The 18,822-nt window shown below is 47.5% G+C and overlaps 1 protein-coding gene across 1 annotated transcript in view; it reads right to left on the bottom strand.

The window, feature by feature from the left end:
• The window catches only part of BNIP3 (BCL2 interacting protein 3), a 94,840-nt gene extending 81,259 nt beyond the window's left edge, over positions 1 to 13,581 (bottom strand). Inside the window, exon 1 of the mRNA XM_078643481.1 lies at positions 13,393 to 13,581. Within this exon, the coding sequence (XP_078499607.1) occupies positions 13,393 to 13,438 (46 nt within the window). The 5' untranslated portion in view covers positions 13,439 to 13,581. The remainder of the gene's footprint in view (positions 1 to 13,392) is intronic.
• Between the last annotated feature and the right edge of the window lie 5,241 nt (positions 13,582 to 18,822).

Genomic DNA, 18,822 nt, shown 5'->3' with positions numbered 1-18,822 from the left:
CTTCTTCAGGAGGGGTTTGACGACCACCATCTTCCATGAGAGAGGGAAGATTTCCTCCGTGATTGCAGAGTTCATCACCTCCATAAGGGGAGGAATAACCACTTCCCTACAGGCCTTCAGGACCTTAAGCGGACAAGGGTCCAGAGGGGAGCCAGATTTGGTGTTATCGAGAAGCGGATTAATCCATTCAGGGGTGAGCAGAGGGAAATTCAAGAGGCTAGTAGAGAGTCAATCCGCCCGACACCCCACTGTAGGAAGGGCTGGGGAGGAAGGGGAGCCCAGCTCAAGGTTAAGGGATTCAAGGGATTCAAAGGCATGGAGGAGTGGGCACCGAATGGGCTATTTCTTTTAGGTTGGTTTTCTTATACTGGCTGGAGGGATTTAAAAAGGAGGTGTTCAGCACTGAAAGGGAGTGCGATGTGGATAGGCCGGTTCTCAGATTATGCAATCTTATGTTTCATGGAAGGGCATGAAGTACGAAATATACAGGTTCATGTTGCAAAGGGTACGTCTACAACACACGTCTTACATAATCACACACCGAATTGCGAAATAAACGTTTAAAGACCTCTTTTGGTGATAAGTGCGCTATATAAAAGCATTTGACATTTGACAAAGACTTATAATATAGGTATATGTTGCTAACTCCAAATGCTAATAAACAATTTGTTGTAAAGCTCTGCCTGCAGCTGATATTTGTTCTACATCTATAAAAGGGGCCTTAGGTCAGAGAACTGACTTCACTGAGAACAACAAAGTTGCTGGGAGGTTGTGGAAATGTTTTTTTGAGTTTATATTTTGTGCATCAATAATGACAATTAATTTGCCCCTTTACACTCTATTTTACATATACAGTCTAAATTAGTATATAGACTGAATGAGCATAATTGCAATTGAAATGAAATTCCTACGATGTGGGGAAGTCTGTTTATTATTGTGTTTTAGTTAAGCAACAGTTCTCTGTAAACTGTCATCTTAGATAAGATGGATGGCATATCTATTACTCACTCCTGCTTCCCCACCTCACTCCCACGCACATCCTCTCCTCACAAGCTCTGCAGCACACAGTCAAAATGAGGTTATATTATATATTTCCAATGCTGTATTGCTTTTCCATGATGGACTTTCTATGGTGCGAATGTAAAACTGCAACACGTATCTATCTCATTCTTTCATTCACTGCTTCCATTCACCAGGAGAAGGTTTTATTGTTAAATGTTTCATATTTGTTCTAACAACTCAGATCACATTAACATAGAGAGTGTTGAATTTTTGTTAAGAATTGGGAGCTGCTTATCTGTTAAGGTATTGACATATATTATTCCTGCGTTCTAATTTTCTCAAAGAAATGATACTTTTGCTCACACCACAATCAATTTGCATCATTGTTAATTTTCCATGTAAGAACTGAAAAAATATCATAATAATATATTATAAATCTTTAAACATTTATTTCGCAATTCGGTGTGCGCTCCACCGAGGGACCAGGCAACAGCGAAGCAGGGAGGCGGGGTGGTAGGTCCCCGCCTGCCCCACCCCGAAGGGTCGAGACAGCCGCCGGGGGATGGGGGCGAGGGTCCGGAGCGGCGGAATCGGACATGGAGGAGTATCACAGTGGTGGGAGGAGAGAGAGCGTAAATTTGGAGGATTTGCTGCATAGATGTAGGGAAAAGGCGGGTCTAAGCAGGGTAGAGCCCAGGGACAGGGGTGGAAGGGGTCTCGAAGTTGAGGTGCAGGACATGGCACAGGGTGAGATGCTACAGCTGGATTACGAGGAGGAATCTCCTGAGGAAGGGGAGATTCGGGAGGGGCAGGGGGAACAGGGGGAAGAGGCGTAACGATGTTCATAGTGTGTAACAGGAATGCCCCCAACAAGGAGTTGGGAGAGTGACGGCCACCCCGCTTCACTGGTTTGGCGGAGGGAACCAGTGCGGACGCCGGCCTTGACGTCAGGTAAGGACGGTACGGGGAGATCTGGGGGTGAGCGTTAATAAGGGACGATATGTGAAGGATACCGGGGTCGGCCCGGACGATGCGAGCGTTGGGGGATCGGGGGATGACAAGGCGGACAGGGGGGGGGCGTTGGTGGGGCCGGGGTGGCAAAGCCGAGCGTCTGCACCGACGGAGGGAAAGGGGGGAAGGAGAGCTGTAATGTTCCAGTGCGCAAACTTCCATACATGGGGATTACAAAGCCGCTGGGGGCGCATCTGTAGCTGGCGACTAAGGAGAAGATTTGGAAGGGGGAGTATGTGGAGATCCTGAAGCTCCTGCACAGGGAGCTAACGGCGAAGGAGGGGTCGAAGGAGGAGGAACAGGAGTTGGCTTGGCCAATGAAAACTGGTCGGTGGCTTTTTCTGATCTTTGCCAGCGTGTACTGCGAAAAGTACCCGGAGCGGGCGGTGGCGCTTTTCAAATATATGGATGTGGTCCGGCGGGCGCAGGTCACGTATGGGGGGGACGCCTGGTCGCATTACGACAAGGAGTTTCGCGCGCAGCTTGCGTCTGATCCGGAGGCGAACTGGGGCGAGATCGATTCGGATCTGTATCAGCAAACGATGGGTGGGGCGAAGTTCGGCAGGACGATATATACGTCCAGCAGCTTACTACTGACACCGTCCCCCTTTTCAGCGCGCCCCACCCAAAGGGGGGGTGGGGCATGGAGACGGTACCGCAAACACCACCGTGGGCGCCTTTTGGGACTTCAACAAAGGCTCCTGTGGCAGGCAGTATTGCAGTTTCCAGCATGAGTGCTCGAAGTGCGGGAAGAGACACCCGGTGGTGCGCTGCTAGGGGGTCGGGGGCAGTACGCAAGGACAACAGCCCGCGGCAGCCGGAACCCAGACAGGGGGAGGGGGGGCGGAAGGGGGGGCAGGGGCTTTGGAAAAAGGCTTGTACGCCGGTTAAGTTGGAGCCGCTGGAGCCCTTTCTGGCGGCTTACCCGCGGGCGGTCGATGGAGACACATTGCGGCGGGGTTATCGGGTAGGTTTCCGGCTGGGGTATGAGGGCCCACGGATCGTCAGGTGGGCGGAGAATCTCAAGTCGGTGAATGCACACAAAGCGGTGGTACGGGAGAAATTGTTTGAGGAGGTGCAAGAAGGGCGGATGGCGGGCACTTTTGACGAGGCACCGATTCGGGACTTGATCATTTCACCTAAGAAGCAGCCAGGGCAGTTTCGTTTGATACAGCATTTGTTGTGGCCGGAAGGGTCGTCGGTGAATGACTACATATCTGCGGAGCTGACGTCGGTGTCTTACTCGTCGGTGGATGTAGCACGGCGGATGGTGGCGACGGTAGGGGCAGGGGCCCTCATGGCAAAATGCGATATCAAGTCGGCGTTCAGGCTGTTGCCAGTACACCCGGAGGATCACCAGTTGTTGGGGATCCAGTTCGACGGGGGCATTTTTGTGGATAAGGCGTTGCCCATGGGGTGCTCCACGTCGTGCGCGTTGTTTCAGCGTTTCAGCTCCTTTCTGCAGTGGGCTTTTTCCTGGCACACAGGTTCGCACAGGGTAACGCACTACCTGGATGACTTCTTCTTGATGGGACGGCCTAGTTCGACGGACTGCCAGCAGCAGCTGGACGGTTTCACCGAACTTATGGGCTACTTGGGTGTGCCCTTGGCGCCGGAGAAGACGCACGGTCCCAGTACAGTGCTGTCATTCTTGAGAATTGAGCTTGACTCGGTGGCCATGGAAGCACGCCTGCCGGAGGAAAAGGGGGCGAAGATGTTGGCGTTGGTAGATGGCATGTTGGCCAATGCTGAAAGTGACGGTGCGTGACGTACAGGTCCTGCTGGGACATTTGAACTTTGCATGCCGAGTTGTGAGGGCGGGGCGTACTTTCTGCAGACGGCTGAGGCTGGCGCTGTCCTGTTTGACCCTGCCACATCATCACGTCCGCTTGTCGGCGGGGACGAGGGAGGACCTGCATATGGGGCGGACCTTCTTGCGGCGTTTCAACGGTGCGCCCATGGCGCCCCCGGAGGACTGGGAATGGGAAGTCACCATGTCAACGGATGCGGCAGGGGTAGGCGGCTTCGGGCTGTATTGGGAGGGTAGGTGGTGTGCAGAGCAATCCCACAGCATTGGCAAGGCGGGGGCGGAGTATCGCTTTTTTGGAGCTTTTTCCGCTGGTGGTGGCAGTCTCCGTCTGGGCGCGGGAGTTGGCGCACAAGCGGGTGCTGTTCAAAGTGGACAATATGTCAGTGGTGCAGGTGTTTAGTAGGCAGTCGGCCAGGGACCCACAGGTGTTGAAATTGATGAGAGTTTTCGTGATGCGCTGTTTGGAGCATGACATTTTGTTTCAAGCTCGGCATGTGCCAGGGGTGGACCATGACATTGCGGATGCTTTGTCTCGTTCCATGGGCTAGCCACGGAGGCGGACGACTGCAAGATACTGTTGCCAGTGGAATTGTGGGAGGTAGGAGAAGCCGGGTCGTACAGCTGGTAAGAGTGTCGGTGGCAGCGTCTACATGGTATGAGCAGGCATGGGGTGAGTTTTTGAAAGGAGGAGCCATGCCACAGAGGGGTCGATGGCGACGTGAGGAGCAGGTGGTCCAATTGATGCTGAGCATGATGGATAAGGGTTTTCCGAAAGTCACGATCGCGGGGAAATTGTCGGCGGTGGCTTTCATGGGAAAGTTGTGGTGGGGGTACGCACCGTCTGTGGGGGATCTGGGGGCACGTCTTTTGGAGGGTTGGGCAAGGGAAAAAGGGTTCAATACAAAAATCCCAGTACCCTGGACAATGGTTAGTGTTAATCTACTAGGCAGAGGATCTACTTAGTCGGAAAAATATAGTTAAAGTCCAACATCACCCCCTCTATATCTACGGTGAGGTGTAGTGTCTCTAATGCCTGACCGTCCACATCAAAATTCTTTTTGTGAACTGCAAGTTGGAGGTTCCGGGCAGAGTTCAACTCGACACAACCAATGATGTCTGCCCACTGAGACAATACATCCACCCACACTTAAATGATAAATAAACAGAAAATGTGTGGTGAAAAGGAAGGCACCTCACGGGCGAACAACCCTCGGGGAACTTGGCAGATGTTACCAATTCTATGCCCCTTTCTCATCATCGGTTGCCATTCCTTTTCGAAAAGAAAATAATGTCCAAAAGCAAATAGTGCAAAAAGATAGGTGCTAAACTACTGTCGCATACTACTGTCTTTTTATTTCACCAGCACACACCAGATTTAGTAATAAAGATGTACAAATGGTGTGGCTGTTGATTTTAATCACTTCGTTTTGTTGGTCACATTAAGGAGCCATTACTTCTTGTTTAGTACCTATCTTTTTGCACTATTTGCTTTTGGACATTATTTTCTTTTCGAAAAGGCTCATTAGCCCCTCCTTAGTACCACCATGTCTTCATTTTTAACCTCCCATGAGGAATGGCCCTTTTATTTCTGTTGTTACATGGTACGTCTTATTTAGTTTGTAAGCACTAATTTCTTTAATGAGTTTCTCCTACTGCAGGCACGAAATGCTTTCCTGCAACATTCATCGCGCAATGCGCGCCTTCACTTTCAAGGCAGCCTGGGACAATGGTGGCCGCGTCTTTGAAATGAAATGGGTCTCGCATTTATGATAGTTTGAGCTATTGACATTGTAAATGACAATGCCTCTTATTTATGAGTTAATTATCAAGACAGATAAATAAAAGGCATTGTCATTCACAATGCCAATAGCTTAAACTCTCTCAATTGCAAGACCTATTGCATTGCAAATGCTTATTTATTATTGTGGTGAGGGCAAAACAGACAATGGGAGGGAGGAGGCAACATGGATAATGGGAAGGTAAGGGTGTTAGGAAAAAGGCAACACAGACCCTGGGAGGATGGGGTTGGGAGAGAAGAAGCAACTCAGATAACGAGGGTGAGGGTGGGAATAGAAAAATAAGCATGCCTTACATTACATCGGAGTGATATAAATTAGAGAAATAAAGCAGTGCCAACTCAAGTGAGGAATGAAAACGTTATCAACACTGTAATCGAATTGCAACTTTGCAATAATGTGACAAATCCTTCTCCAGCATGGAGTGGTAAGCACTTGGGGGAGGAAGGTGTCAGCGCTACTTTACCAGGTGAAAGCATGGATGGGGAATAGGACTATTGCATTGTGGCTTACACTTTAGGGGTACATGAGTTTGAGTCGATAAACACAGACTGGGAGATGAAGCTCCAATGATTACTGGATCAGAGGTTAAAGATGATCAAATGTGATGGCTCTAGTAAAACTGAGCAAGCTGGAAAGCAATTGAGATGTTATCATGCATTATTTTTATCACTCAGCAGAGGCGGCTTGGTGAACCTCCATCATCATGCCTAGGGGGAAAAAAAGAGCTAAAAGTGGCCAGCGCTGGCCACCTCACAGTGCTTTTTCTTGGTTTCTTGTGATAGGGTGGGGGCAGCAAAGACAACAAGAGGGTGGGGTGGAATGGAAGAGGCAACACAAACAACTGGAGGGTGTGGAAGAGAGGGAAGTAGTAACACAGACAACGGGAGAGGCCAGGGAGGAAGCAACATGGACAGGATGGTTTGGGGTGTGAGGGTAGAAGTAACATGGAAAATGTGGGTTGGGAGTTAATGTTAATGTTATTGATACTTGTATAGCCTAACTGTTACCCGAAGGTGTCGTGGCGCTGTGTGGAGGCCTACTGCGGACTAAAAACGTGTGTGAATTGAATCAGATCAGTTAGAAAACAGCCATGTTTTCAGTGCTTTCCTGAAGGCTAACAAATTGGTCAAATTTCTCAAGGATGGTGGAAGATCATTCCATAATTTGGCCATATTAGCTATAAAGCTTCTGCCACCCCAATTGTTTTTTTTTACCCAAGAAACATTCACGAATTTTGCATCCGATGACCGCAGTGCTCTTTTTGGTATATACCAGCGGAATCTGTGTTTTAAGAGTTCGGGTCTGGTTCCCTGGAGGGCTTTAAAAACCAGACAAAGAGACTTAAATTGGGTCAGTTTCCTGACTGGCAGCCAATTACGTTTTTTTTATTTTGGCTGAGAATGACTCATACTTTGGTGTGTTAGTCAGGAGTCTGGCCGCTGCATTCTGCAGAATCTGTAGTTTAATCATCGATCCTTTATGGATCGTAAAATAAAGGCTGTTGCAATAATCTAATCTGGACATTATTATTGCCAAAACAACTGTTTGTTGTGCGTCTTCCGGAAGAAGTAGCATTATTTTTTTTACAAGATTTAAGGATATAGGATGTTGATGAAGCCACTGTATTTACCTTGTCCCTAAAACTTAATTTATCGACTATCCATACTCCGAGATTGTTCACTTTCCTGCTAGGAGTGGGTAGGGGACCCAAAGCCTCTGGCCAACATTCAGGAGTCCAACAAATAGGGTTGTTGCCGAACAACACAACCTCCGTTTTGCCAGAGTCGAGTTCCAGGCAATTTTGGGCCATCCATTCCCTCACGGCTTTCATGAATCTCTTCTGGTAGTAAAGACACCACAATTTGGGTGTCATCCGCGTAGGAAGTCAAAGAGAACCCAAAGGATTCAATTAAAGGTGCCAGCGACGGCACATACAAATTGAAAAGTATTGGGCTCTGTGACAACCCTTGTGGCACACCATAGGGTAGAGAGAAAGATTCAGCTTCAAATTCATCCAGGGCCACTGTTTGCATTCTATCAGAGAGAAAAGATTTAAGAAGATTCCAGGCAATGCCCTTGACTAATATATTCTCCAATCGGTCCATCAGCAAAGCATGATGGACCGTATCGAATGCTGCAGATAAGTCGAACATGATCAGTACGGCCTTTCCCCCTGGGTCCAGAATAGTCCTGATCTCTTCTGTGGATTTAAGGAGCGCAGTTTCCGTATTATTGCCCTCTCTAAACCCATACTGGGTTTGGTTAAGGGCCTGGGAGTCCTGCAGAAATTTATTGAGTTGATCATTCATATTTCTTTCTATGACTTTTGCCGGGAGTGGTAATCTGGATATTGGTCTTAAATTGTTTGGATCATTAGAGTCCAGGCTGGGTTTCTTCACTAGAGGCAAAATTGATGCATGTTTCCAGTGTTTGGGAAAGAATCCTTCTAAATACATTGTATTGATAATGGAGTCAGTTTCCAAGAAACTGGCTCTGCCACTAGTTTTACTACCGAACTCGGACATGGATAATAGGGGGAGCCTTACTTCACTTTCTCCAATAGACTGTAGGTGTCTGATTCTGTTAAAAAGGCAAAACTGTCTAATCTTGGGGCGTTGAGATTTGATTTCTTTTGATCTGTTGCCAGAGGAGGGAAGAAGAATACGGTGAAGGAGGTTTGGGGTAAGCAGTAACAAGATCAGGGAAAAAGAAAAAAAGCTGGTACGTCAATCACAACACCAGCAGCAGAAGGACACCACCAAGATGAAGCAATAAGAACATGTTCCATGCTCCAGAATTCAGCTGACACGTGTAGCCAAATCAGAAGAAAGCAAATAAGAGTGACAATAAAGCCCACAAATGGTAATAAATGGGCGGATCCAAGCCCATTCTAGTAAACCATATCTCTCTCAAGCAAGGGCAGTCGAAGGCAAAACTTTAAAATGTGGTGCTTGGGGGGCCACTGGATCAACTTCAAACATTTTTATGCAGTTATTTATTAACTTTATAAATCACTGTCCTCCACTTCAGAAAGATGTGTGCCACCTTTCGGTCAATACATGTGAACAATTATGAAACGCAGAATATTACAATTTTTTCTTTTTTTTTTTAATGAACACATTTCTGCAAATGAGGCTGATGCTGGGAGATTAATGATAAGGGTGAGACTGGGTCAAAAAATAGTAACAGGAACCCAAATAAAAAAGTTAAAACTGGCCTATCTGGCCATAAAACCAGCGTCACCAACTGCAAAAAAAACCAACAAAAAAACAGCCCACACGCTAACCCGTCAGACCAGTCCATCGAGCACTGCCTGATTGCCCTATATTCCAGTCTGACCATCTTAATGACTCATTCACCTTGTTATGTTACGTTTATTCCTACAGTCGTTGTGTGATTTAGGCATGCTCACTGGCGAATTAATGATGGGTCATGTGATACTAACACAATTAGTATACAGTGAGTAAGGATGATTGTCTCATAACTAATCGGCACACCTTGCTTTTGCTCATATCTCTATGACATTTGCATTCTATAAAAAGACTATTTGCAATCCAAAGAAACCTTTACACGTGCTGCATCTTATATTTTAAAGACCATAGGTGGGGAAGTCGTGGAAGCCCTCAGCCTGGTTCAGGCCGAAGCCTGGTTCTATCATGTCACTTAGAACAATTGAAAGACGACCCCCAAAGAGCAGACAACACCTTTTTTTTACAGCTCTGTGCTTGAAAGAGCGAAAAGCATCTTGGCAAAAGACAGAGCGCTGCTGTGACAGTAGGAGCATGAATTACACCTGAAATGCACGTGTCCTCTTCATTGCAGTTTACATACACAAAACAAGAAAAGATTGCATTGTTCCGCAATTTCCTTCATTTAAGTTGTTCTATTAGGGTACAAGACAATCACTTTTTTTTAATTCCATTTAGTTTTGGGGTGCTTGGATTCTAGAGTACCTTATAATAATATCGCAGATACACTTTTGGAATTATATCACACCCAGTTTATCCAATTTGTTTCTAGGAAGATTTTTCAGCAAGTGCTAGGTCGATCGTGTTTGACTCCAGAGGCTGAATTTCAGACTACACAAGCAAAAATCCTAAACTAAAATTCTGGCTTCCACATTAGCCCAAATTGTGTGACAATGGCAAATAATTTTACATCAACATCCTTCATTAACCTTAATGATCCGAAAATATCTATTACATATACAGTAAAATAGAGAGTAATCAGGGTACAAGTCCCACAAAAAGGAGTAAGGGACTAACCTAGTTAGGCTGTATGCAAGTGACATCACGGCACGTGACATCACAACGCATGCCATCACGTCACATGGCATTATATGTGGCATCCCAGGAATTGACATCATAGGAAGTGCATCACAAGCCACTTTAATATGTACGTGTGATGTAAAGTGCTCTGACAATCTGCTTTGGGATGAGTAGCGCTATACAAGAAAAAATAGTGGTACTTAAATGATTTCAATGCCTCCTCAGGGGTACTAAATACTATATAAATTACATTTATGTTGTGTAAATACTGGGAGAGACCAACACATCTGACATTCTTACAGTGCATGCATATCTAGTAAACATAGCCAGAACAAAGGGAAAGGATGTGTGAAGTGATAACAAAGGTGTGAGCCTTTGTTTCTCCTCTTCTGCATTTGCTGCTAGGTGTGATGCTCCTGGTTGCTACCAGCCAGATGACTCGAACAAAAGGAAGCCTGAGGACTCCTCAAATTCGCCCTTTGTTATGGGCCCAGTAGGAGTCTAAATTAGAAAGGCCCTCCCCGCCTGCACGCTGTTGCTTGTTGCAGATGGAAAGCAGACAACGTGCAGACGCTGCTGAAAGTGTCCCAGTGTTTGGAAATTACACCGGAACGAAGTCAGCATATATTTTAGTGGGCCCAACTTCTTGGCAGGGTGGACGGGGTCCACCCTGAGAAAATAGTGGGTGGACACCGTCCACCCGCGTGTACCCACGACTCGAGCCCTGAGAGTAATGTAGTAAATTGAAACGAGCGTCAAGTACAAGCAACTTTTGTGACAAATCTTGTCCTAGATCATCTTTTGAGTGATTCACATGATGGGTCTTTCACAGGCTTGGTTCTTGCCCCCTTTAACAATTGAGATGTGTTGTTGTCTGCATTCATGTTTAAAAGAGTCCAAATTAAATGTGCAAAGATAAAAGGCCAACGTATTTACTAAACAAAATGCAATGTGAAAAAATACAAAGAGTATAAAAATAATACAGAAACACGCATTAGTATGGCAGAAAGGTTAGGCTGGTGAAATGGTTACACACCATTATATTGCAAAATGGCACCTAACAGGATACAGCGATACTAAAGGGGTCCCTTGCTCACTTTGCCACTGGATTCAAGATAGCCTGGCTGATGAGGGTTATGAACCCGAAACCTGTCCCAGGATGCTTGTTTCTGGTCCAGGGGAGACATGGCTTGGCAGTTCGGGCTGGACTGTTCCCGTGAGGCACAGGGTCAGACTGATTTGCATATGGCCATGTCTGAACTGGGGTGGTGGAGTGAGCTAAAGAATGATGAAGGATTAAACCCAGATCTGTTGACTGGGGGTGAGTGTTTGATTTGCTCAAACGCTCCGTCCATCATCCGCTTTGTTATTGCTTTGTTCGCCCTAAGTTGGCAGGGTATGCCCAGGTGTAGGTCCCTTGCTCACTTTGGCACCGGATTAAAGATAGCCTGGCTGATGAGGGTTATGAACCCGAAACCTGTCCCAGGATGCTTGTTTCTGGTCCAGGGGAGACATGGCTTGGCAGTTCGGGCTGGACTGTTCCCGTGAGGCACAGGGTCAGACTGATTTGCATATGGCCATGTCTGAACTGGGGTGGTGGAGTGAGCTAAAGAATGATGAAGGATTAAACCCAGATCTGTTGACTGGGGGTGAGTGTTTGATTTGCTCAAACGCTCCGTCCATCATCCGCTTTGTTATTGCTTTGTTCGCCCTAAGTTGGCAGGGTATGCCCAGGTGTAGGTCCCTTGCTCACTTTGGCACCGGATTAAAGATAGCCTGGCTGATGAGGGTTATGAACCCGAAACTGGTCCCAGGATGCTTGTTTCCGGTACAGGGAAGACATGGCTTGGCAGTTCGGGCTAGACTGATCCCGTGAGGCACAGGGTCAGACTGATTTGCATATGGCCATGTCTGAACTGGGGTGGTGGAGTGAGCTAAAAAATGGTGATGGATTAAACCCAGATCAGTTGACTGGGGGTGAGTGTTTGATGTGCTCAAACACTCCGTCCATAATCCACGTTGGTATCACCTAACAGGATACAGGCAGATCTGAAACTTATTGGATTCTGGATTTAAATTGGCTTTTATTTAACCATCTCCTGTCTAGTGGAAATCAGAATATGACGCAAGCATACCAACATTCCCACTGTAAACAAGGTGAGCTCCAAAGAATGCCATCTCGGGGCAGTATGTGCTGCACCTGTTGAAGGCAGGACACAAGGCACTGCTCTTAAATCACACTGACCTTTGGGCTGAGAATGGGTTCAGGAGCAGGGGTGATATTCATTGTTTTTTCTATTTCGGTGTCTCTTCAGACATGTTCATCTGCTGCAGCCCTCGTTCTTCTGCCAATTTGTTTTTCTAAGGACTGCTAACACAGTAGCAGTGAGATGCTCGCATTTGCATTTGATAAGCTGTCTCTGCCCTCTCACCTGCTAGTTTGTTTAATCCTTGGTTGCTTACAAGAAAAACAAGTCAGGAAGGAACTTACAAATATTTTGCAGCTCACAAGTCTGCCACGTAGCACTATAACATATACAAAACCAGCCGTTCCTGGCTTTTCAGCCAAAAGCACATTACATTGAGGTGCTTATAGTTGTGCTTTTGTCAATATGGGCTCAAAACCGCAGCTTGTATAGTGCTACAGGTTAAAATGCCAAATGTTCTTAAAATGCAATACATGACATGGAGACAGTACCGTCTCTAGAGGCGAATTTTAGGAGGTGGGACACAGATCAAACTAGCAGGCATTCTACAAAGGATAATTGTAAATATTATATACACACACATATATATATATATATACACACACACACACACACACACACACACGTGTATATGTACATATTTTCATAAAATGGTTTAATCTGACTATGTTGTGCATATACCTATATGTTCATTAACGAATTGCTGGAGCATGTGCTGTTTCTTTGGCTTGCCCCATACTGAAAAGTAGTCATAGCCTAGCAGGCCATATTTTTTTAATTATTTGGATCTTCCCAACCACAGCCTAAGTGACTATGCTCTAGGCAGGCACACAGGTGTAAATTCGAAAAGATGTTAAATGCACGCACCGCACGCGCTGTGCAATTCCAGACTCGACATTGTGCAAAATGTTGAGAGCCGACACTTGTGTGCACCGTCCTTTCTCTGCACCCTGTAACTGTAACACGCAGTTACTGCTGCTGTCACATGTAGTTTGTTTATCCTACGGGGCCCGGCCCCCTGCTGGCGTCCTGTAGCGATCCTTTGCACTCCTCTTCGTTTCACACTCAGCGTAGATATTCATCTTTACTCTCCACGTCTTCCAAAAACGATATTCGCCATGGTTCGGGCACTAATAATCTAATTTTAGTACGGGCTGCCTCGGTTGTTTATCACCTAATGCCTGTCTTTCAATAAACAGAATCAATCGAACCCACTTTCTAGGAAGGTATACGTGTCAAACGCGCTGCTCGGGCTGCTGAAGGAGGGGGTAGGGGGATGGACTCTAAACCCTTACCCTGTAAATTTTCCTCCTGCGACATTGGCCCTTCGCTTTGCGACATGCTGCTGTCCCGGCTCGAGCTCTCTCCTTCGGCTGCTTGTCCTGCTGCTCCTAGCACGACTTCTAAGTTCTTTTTGTGTGTGTCTGCTAACAAAGCTGCCTCTGTTGTTGTTATTGTCTGCACTGCAATTTTCTGCTGAAATGACGCGTGTCCAGGCTGTGACTTGATTGGCTCTTCTTGGATTCCGCCTACCCGTGACGCGAAAACAGACGAGCGCAGCAAGGCGGATCTGGGCAGTTCAGAGGAATCGGAGGAAAAAATGGACCGGATTTCTTGATGTTTTGTGAGGATAATGGGAGCGTTATACTTCAATATATGTCCAAATAAAATAAAATATGATTGAAAAATTAAGGACGAGTGGACTATTGAACAGTGTTTATTCTAGCACATTACAAGAAATGTCCCATCACAGTATGGCCGCAACTCTTAAGTCTTCCTAGTCATGAACTTCGGACAGATCTATTCACAGCTTTCGATGTTTTTCCGCAGGGTGGCGTCATGTGGGATGCAACAGCAGTTCGTCTACAGTTCACAGCACACCAAACATGAATTCTGTTGGCCGCTTCTTCTTCCAGGGAATCGGTCCGAATTGGCCTTTTATTTTGACCAATTGTTACAGTTTGTTATTTCAGTATACTGTAAGGAGGATATCAAGTAGGCAACTCTGGGATATCATGTTTTATTCAGTGGCGTCTCTTGAAGTGATTTGTAGGGAGGGCACGCACACAGTGCTGTTATTGGGATCAAAAACATGCCCGGGCACGCTAAGAAAAAGTGCCCTATGTGCGGATTTCGCCTTTTCTCAAAACACTGCTGCAATATAAAGTATTATGAAAATGAGCTGAAGTGGTTTCAGAAAAGAGACACGATTACTTAACTTCGCTAAGATAAAAAAAAAGCAAATGTTGCCAGACATCATTCTGCATACATTAAAGGGCCGACCTTAGGAGAGACTAGGAGTGACACCCCTGGGCCCTGGTAAACAGTTGGTAGCAGAGGCCCACCTGCTTCTGGAAAGGCCTCTAAGGCCCCCAGTGGGTCATTGGTGGCACCTGAACAGCACAGTCACAGCCCAAATTGGCCACCACGCTGGCCAAAAAAGCGGCCTACAGCTGCAACTCAGATGCCTACCCATTGCACGAGTGCCCGCCTTACCAATCTGATCCTGCATCTAAGAGCCCACAGATAGAACTGGTGGGGCTCTCTGTAATGTTACTGCTTTACCCCCATAGAAGGACGCTGACACTGTTGGGGGTTCGAGGGTGTTTAATTCAAGATATCGCTCTCGGAGAGCGCCGAGCCGACAGCTCCTTGCTCAGCGTTCTCGCCTCACTGCGCGCATTCGCACTGCCACCAAAGATGGCCGCCACCGCATTGCGTCATCACGCAATTCGGAGCAACTAGTCCTAAACACTACATATCTCCCCCTTTTATACAACGTGAACAATTTCCAAACTTACAGTCCTTCACCCATCTCAAAGTCTCGGAATCGGGAAGGTCTCACCACAGCTCTTCCTCTGCGGGTATATCTTGCCGGGGCAGCAGGGGTATCTCTTCCCAAAGTCTCATCGCTGCCCCCCCCCCCACCATGGGGCTCATCTGGGCTCCCCCTGATCTCCTTACTTCCTCCTCCTCGTTCACCTCCGGGGCAGTTCGGTTGTCCGGTACCTCACTCATTTCTCCACCTTCCAGGTCCGTACCCCAGTCGGCGAGTTCCGCTCCATCTCTGGGCTCTGTCGCAGTTCCCTGCTCCTGCTCGTCCTGACTCCACCGCAGTACCTTGTTGCACCTCGCCATGCGGTCTTGGGACCACACGTTGCCATCACTCAACAAGGCCGCTCGATCATACACCTCCTTGACCTGGAGTGGTTTACTGTACTTGCTGTCCCCCTTTCTCTGCATCACTGCCAACTTGACTCTTACCCATTCGCCTTCTTCCTGCCTCGTCTCCTTCACATTTCTCCGTGCATTGTAGTATTTTGTGTATACCGCTTGTGCCCTTTCCAAGTTCGCTTGCACCACTGCTGGGGACCATTTGCTGGTCACCGTTTTCTCCTTCCATGTTCTGTTGTCTCTCGTAAAGGGATCTCGGCCTCTCAGGATTTGGAACGGGCTGTACCCTGTGCCGGTAGGGGTGATTCTGTACGCCCATACCATCTGTCCTATCTCCTTCTCCCAGTCCTTTCCACCCGTTATCGCTGCTTGCACAGATCCCATCACCACCCGGTTAAAACGTTCCACCGGCCCGTTGCCTGCCGGGTGGTATATGGCAGTGTGTTTGGAGCGGATGCCATTCCTCTCCATGAACTTGGTCCATTTTTCCGAGGTAAATTGAGGGCCGTTATCACTCAATATTGACTTGGGGATGCCTTCCCTCACGAACGTGTCATCTAAGAACCTTAGAATTGTCTCTGTATCCATTACCTCTCCTACTTTCGTTTCTGGCCACTTGGAGTATCTGTCTATGAGGACACAGACGTACTTCGGCGTTACTTGATCGTCCAATATCGGACCCAAAATGTCAATGGATAACTCCTCCCAGGGATTCCTTGGGGAGTCAAATTGTCCTAGCGCCGGTCTTAAGGGCTTGAGTGTCTTATCCGCCCCTTGGCACTGAGGGCACTGATGTGACGCTCGACTTGCATGTCCATACCTGGCCACCAGTATCCCTGTTTTGTCCTTAACTTTGTCTTGCCAATCCCTAGGTGTCCTTCGTGGAGTATCGCCAATAACCTGGGAATTATTCCTGAGGGAGGGACGACCTTGTCTCCTCTGTACACGAACACTCCCACATCGTCTACTGAGAGCTCCTCCCTGACTTCATAGTATCTCCGTAAGTCCTCATTGAGGTGTCTCTTCTCTGGCCAGCCCTTCACAATGTACTCCTTCACCTTCTGTACCACTGGATCCTCCTCATAAGTTGTTTCCCATTCTTGTCTGCTAATGACTCTTTCCTGGTCATCCATTAGAGCTACCATTTCTTCTCCCCCCTCTCCGTCTTCTTCTTCTGGTTCCATGGCTGCCGCTCTACTCAAGTAGTCTGCCACCTTGTTGCGGCTGCCCGGAATATACTCCACATCATATCTGAATTCCAATAGTTTTAGAGTCATATTAGAGATTCTCGGCGTGGCGCTGGCATGCCCACTGGAGGTGAGCACCTTCACCAGCGGTTTGTGGTCCGTCTTTAGCTGAAATCGAGTCCCCCACAGGAACTGCCGGAATCTTGTCATTGCCCACACCACCGCCAGCATCTCCTTTTCTATGACGCTGAACTTCATTTCAGTGCTGCTGAGCGTGCGAGAAGCAAAGCTTAATGTCTCTACCACTCCTCGTCCTCTGTCTTGCATTAAGACGGCACCTAAGCCCTTGTCGCTGGCATCCGTTGTGAGCACCGTTCTGCCATGGGGGTCATAGCCTTGTAGTGGTACAGCACCCACGATATCCATCTTGACACTCTCGAATTCCTTCTGCGCTTCCGCGGTCCAGCTGAACGTTGCTTTCTCCCTTGTCAGTTGTCTCATGTGGTGGGTTTTCGTTGCAAAATGTTGAACAAATTTACTGTAATATTCTGCCATGCCCAAAAAGGACCTGACTTCTTCCTTGCTGGTGGGGGGTGGCGCATCACAGATGGCCTTCACATTCTCAGCTTTAGGCGTGATCCCTTGCACTCCAATTTCATGCCCCAGGTATGTTACGGACTCCATTCCTAGGCGGCATTTGTCCCATTCTGCGGTCAAGCCTCTTGTCTCCAACACTTCCAGTACCTTAGAGAGTTTAGCGTCACGGTCTATCCTGTCTCGCCCCATTATCAAGAAATCATCCTGAAAGTATTGGATGCCATCCATGTCCTTGAATAACTGGTGCATCAATTTTTGAAACACCGCTGCTGCTGACGCCAACCCGAAGGGCATGCGGCACAATTGGTAGCAGCCAAAGGGGGTGATGAAGGACGTCAACTGCTTTCCGGATGGAGGGCTATTTTGTGGTACGCTGAGGTTAAATCGATGGTGGAGTACCACTTTATTCCCCTTGTCTTGGCTAACATTTCTTCGATTCTTGGTAGGGGGAACTTCTCCACTACAATGTTTTTGTTTAATTCCCGCAGGTCCACACATAGCCTGACCTTCCCGCTGGGTTTCATCACCACTACCAGTGGTGCCAGCCATTCGGCACACGTGATCGGCTCTATGATGCCCTTTTTTTCCAGCTCTTGTAGTTCCACTTGTACTGCCTCTCTCACCGCCAAGGGCACATTCCTCACTTTATGGGACACTGGCACTGCTCCTGCCTTGAGTATGATCTTGTGTGGAAATTTTTCTAGCTTCCCCACCTTGCCTCCAAACACCTTCGGGTATTCCTTCTTCCACCTGTCTATGTCGGGCAATCCATCCGGTTCGGTAAGAAGGATCTGTACTTTTCCTCCCGGGTCCAGTTTTATTCCCAGGTCGCCCTGGTCCAGCCATCCTAGCACCGATGGCCCTCTTTCTGAGACGTACAGTTTGCAGACGGCACTCCGTCCTCTGAATTCGAATTTCAAGGGCCTGAATCCTACCATGGGTATGCGGTCTCCATTATACGTGACTTGCCTTATGTCCAATTTTTCCAGTTCTGGGCCTACGTGGGGCTTGAATGTCTCGTTCCACACCGCCCTCTGGACTATTGTGTATGGTGAGCCGGTGTCTGCTACGATGTTTATTGGCACTCCTCCAATAGTCATGTCCAACACCGGCTTGCTTGTTCTGAGGTAACGGGTTTTTAGGAACCCGCTGGCATCAGGGGATAACACCCGAAGACCTCTGAGTTCTACCTTGTTCCGGACCACAGAAACAATGAGTCTTCTATCGCAGTCAAAGATCAAGTTTTATTGGTAGCTACCAAGTAACACGTGTCCCAGAAGTACACCACACGGAGAGTAGGTTCTTGGGAGACTGTTCGTTTTTACAGAACCAGCCTTCTCCTTATATACAAGATACATGGCTTCAAGCAAGAATTCTTGAGTTTATGGTATGGCAATATACATATTTCTACAATAATACAAAGAGCGAAGTCATGTAAGCAAGCCCATATTTTAGATGTCCAGTTCGTTGATAGATTACCCAGTTAGGCCTGGAACTCCCATCAGATATCGATGAAACCTCAATAAAGAAAGGTGTAACCCAGTCATAAACCTGGCCATAAACAAGGAACGTGGACAGGTGCATGTTTGCAGAAAGCATGGTCTGTATGTAGTGAATGGTTCGTGGAATGTTATGCGTAGATGCTATCGCATTCGGCCACTGGGCGAGGAGCTGCCTAAACAGGTTTGGCCGAAGACAGTGGAGTCAGTTGGGACAGGTCAGGGGAAAGTCACGAAAGGTGGACGTGTCTATTTGGATCAAGCTCGA

The sequence above is a fragment of the Lissotriton helveticus genome, chromosome 5_1 (assembly GCF_964261635.1).
Source record: "Lissotriton helveticus chromosome 5_1, aLisHel1.1, whole genome shotgun sequence".
NCBI classification, from domain to species: domain Eukaryota; kingdom Metazoa; phylum Chordata; class Amphibia; order Caudata; family Salamandridae; genus Lissotriton; species Lissotriton helveticus.
This window is presented reverse-complemented; position numbering and strand designations above follow the sequence as displayed.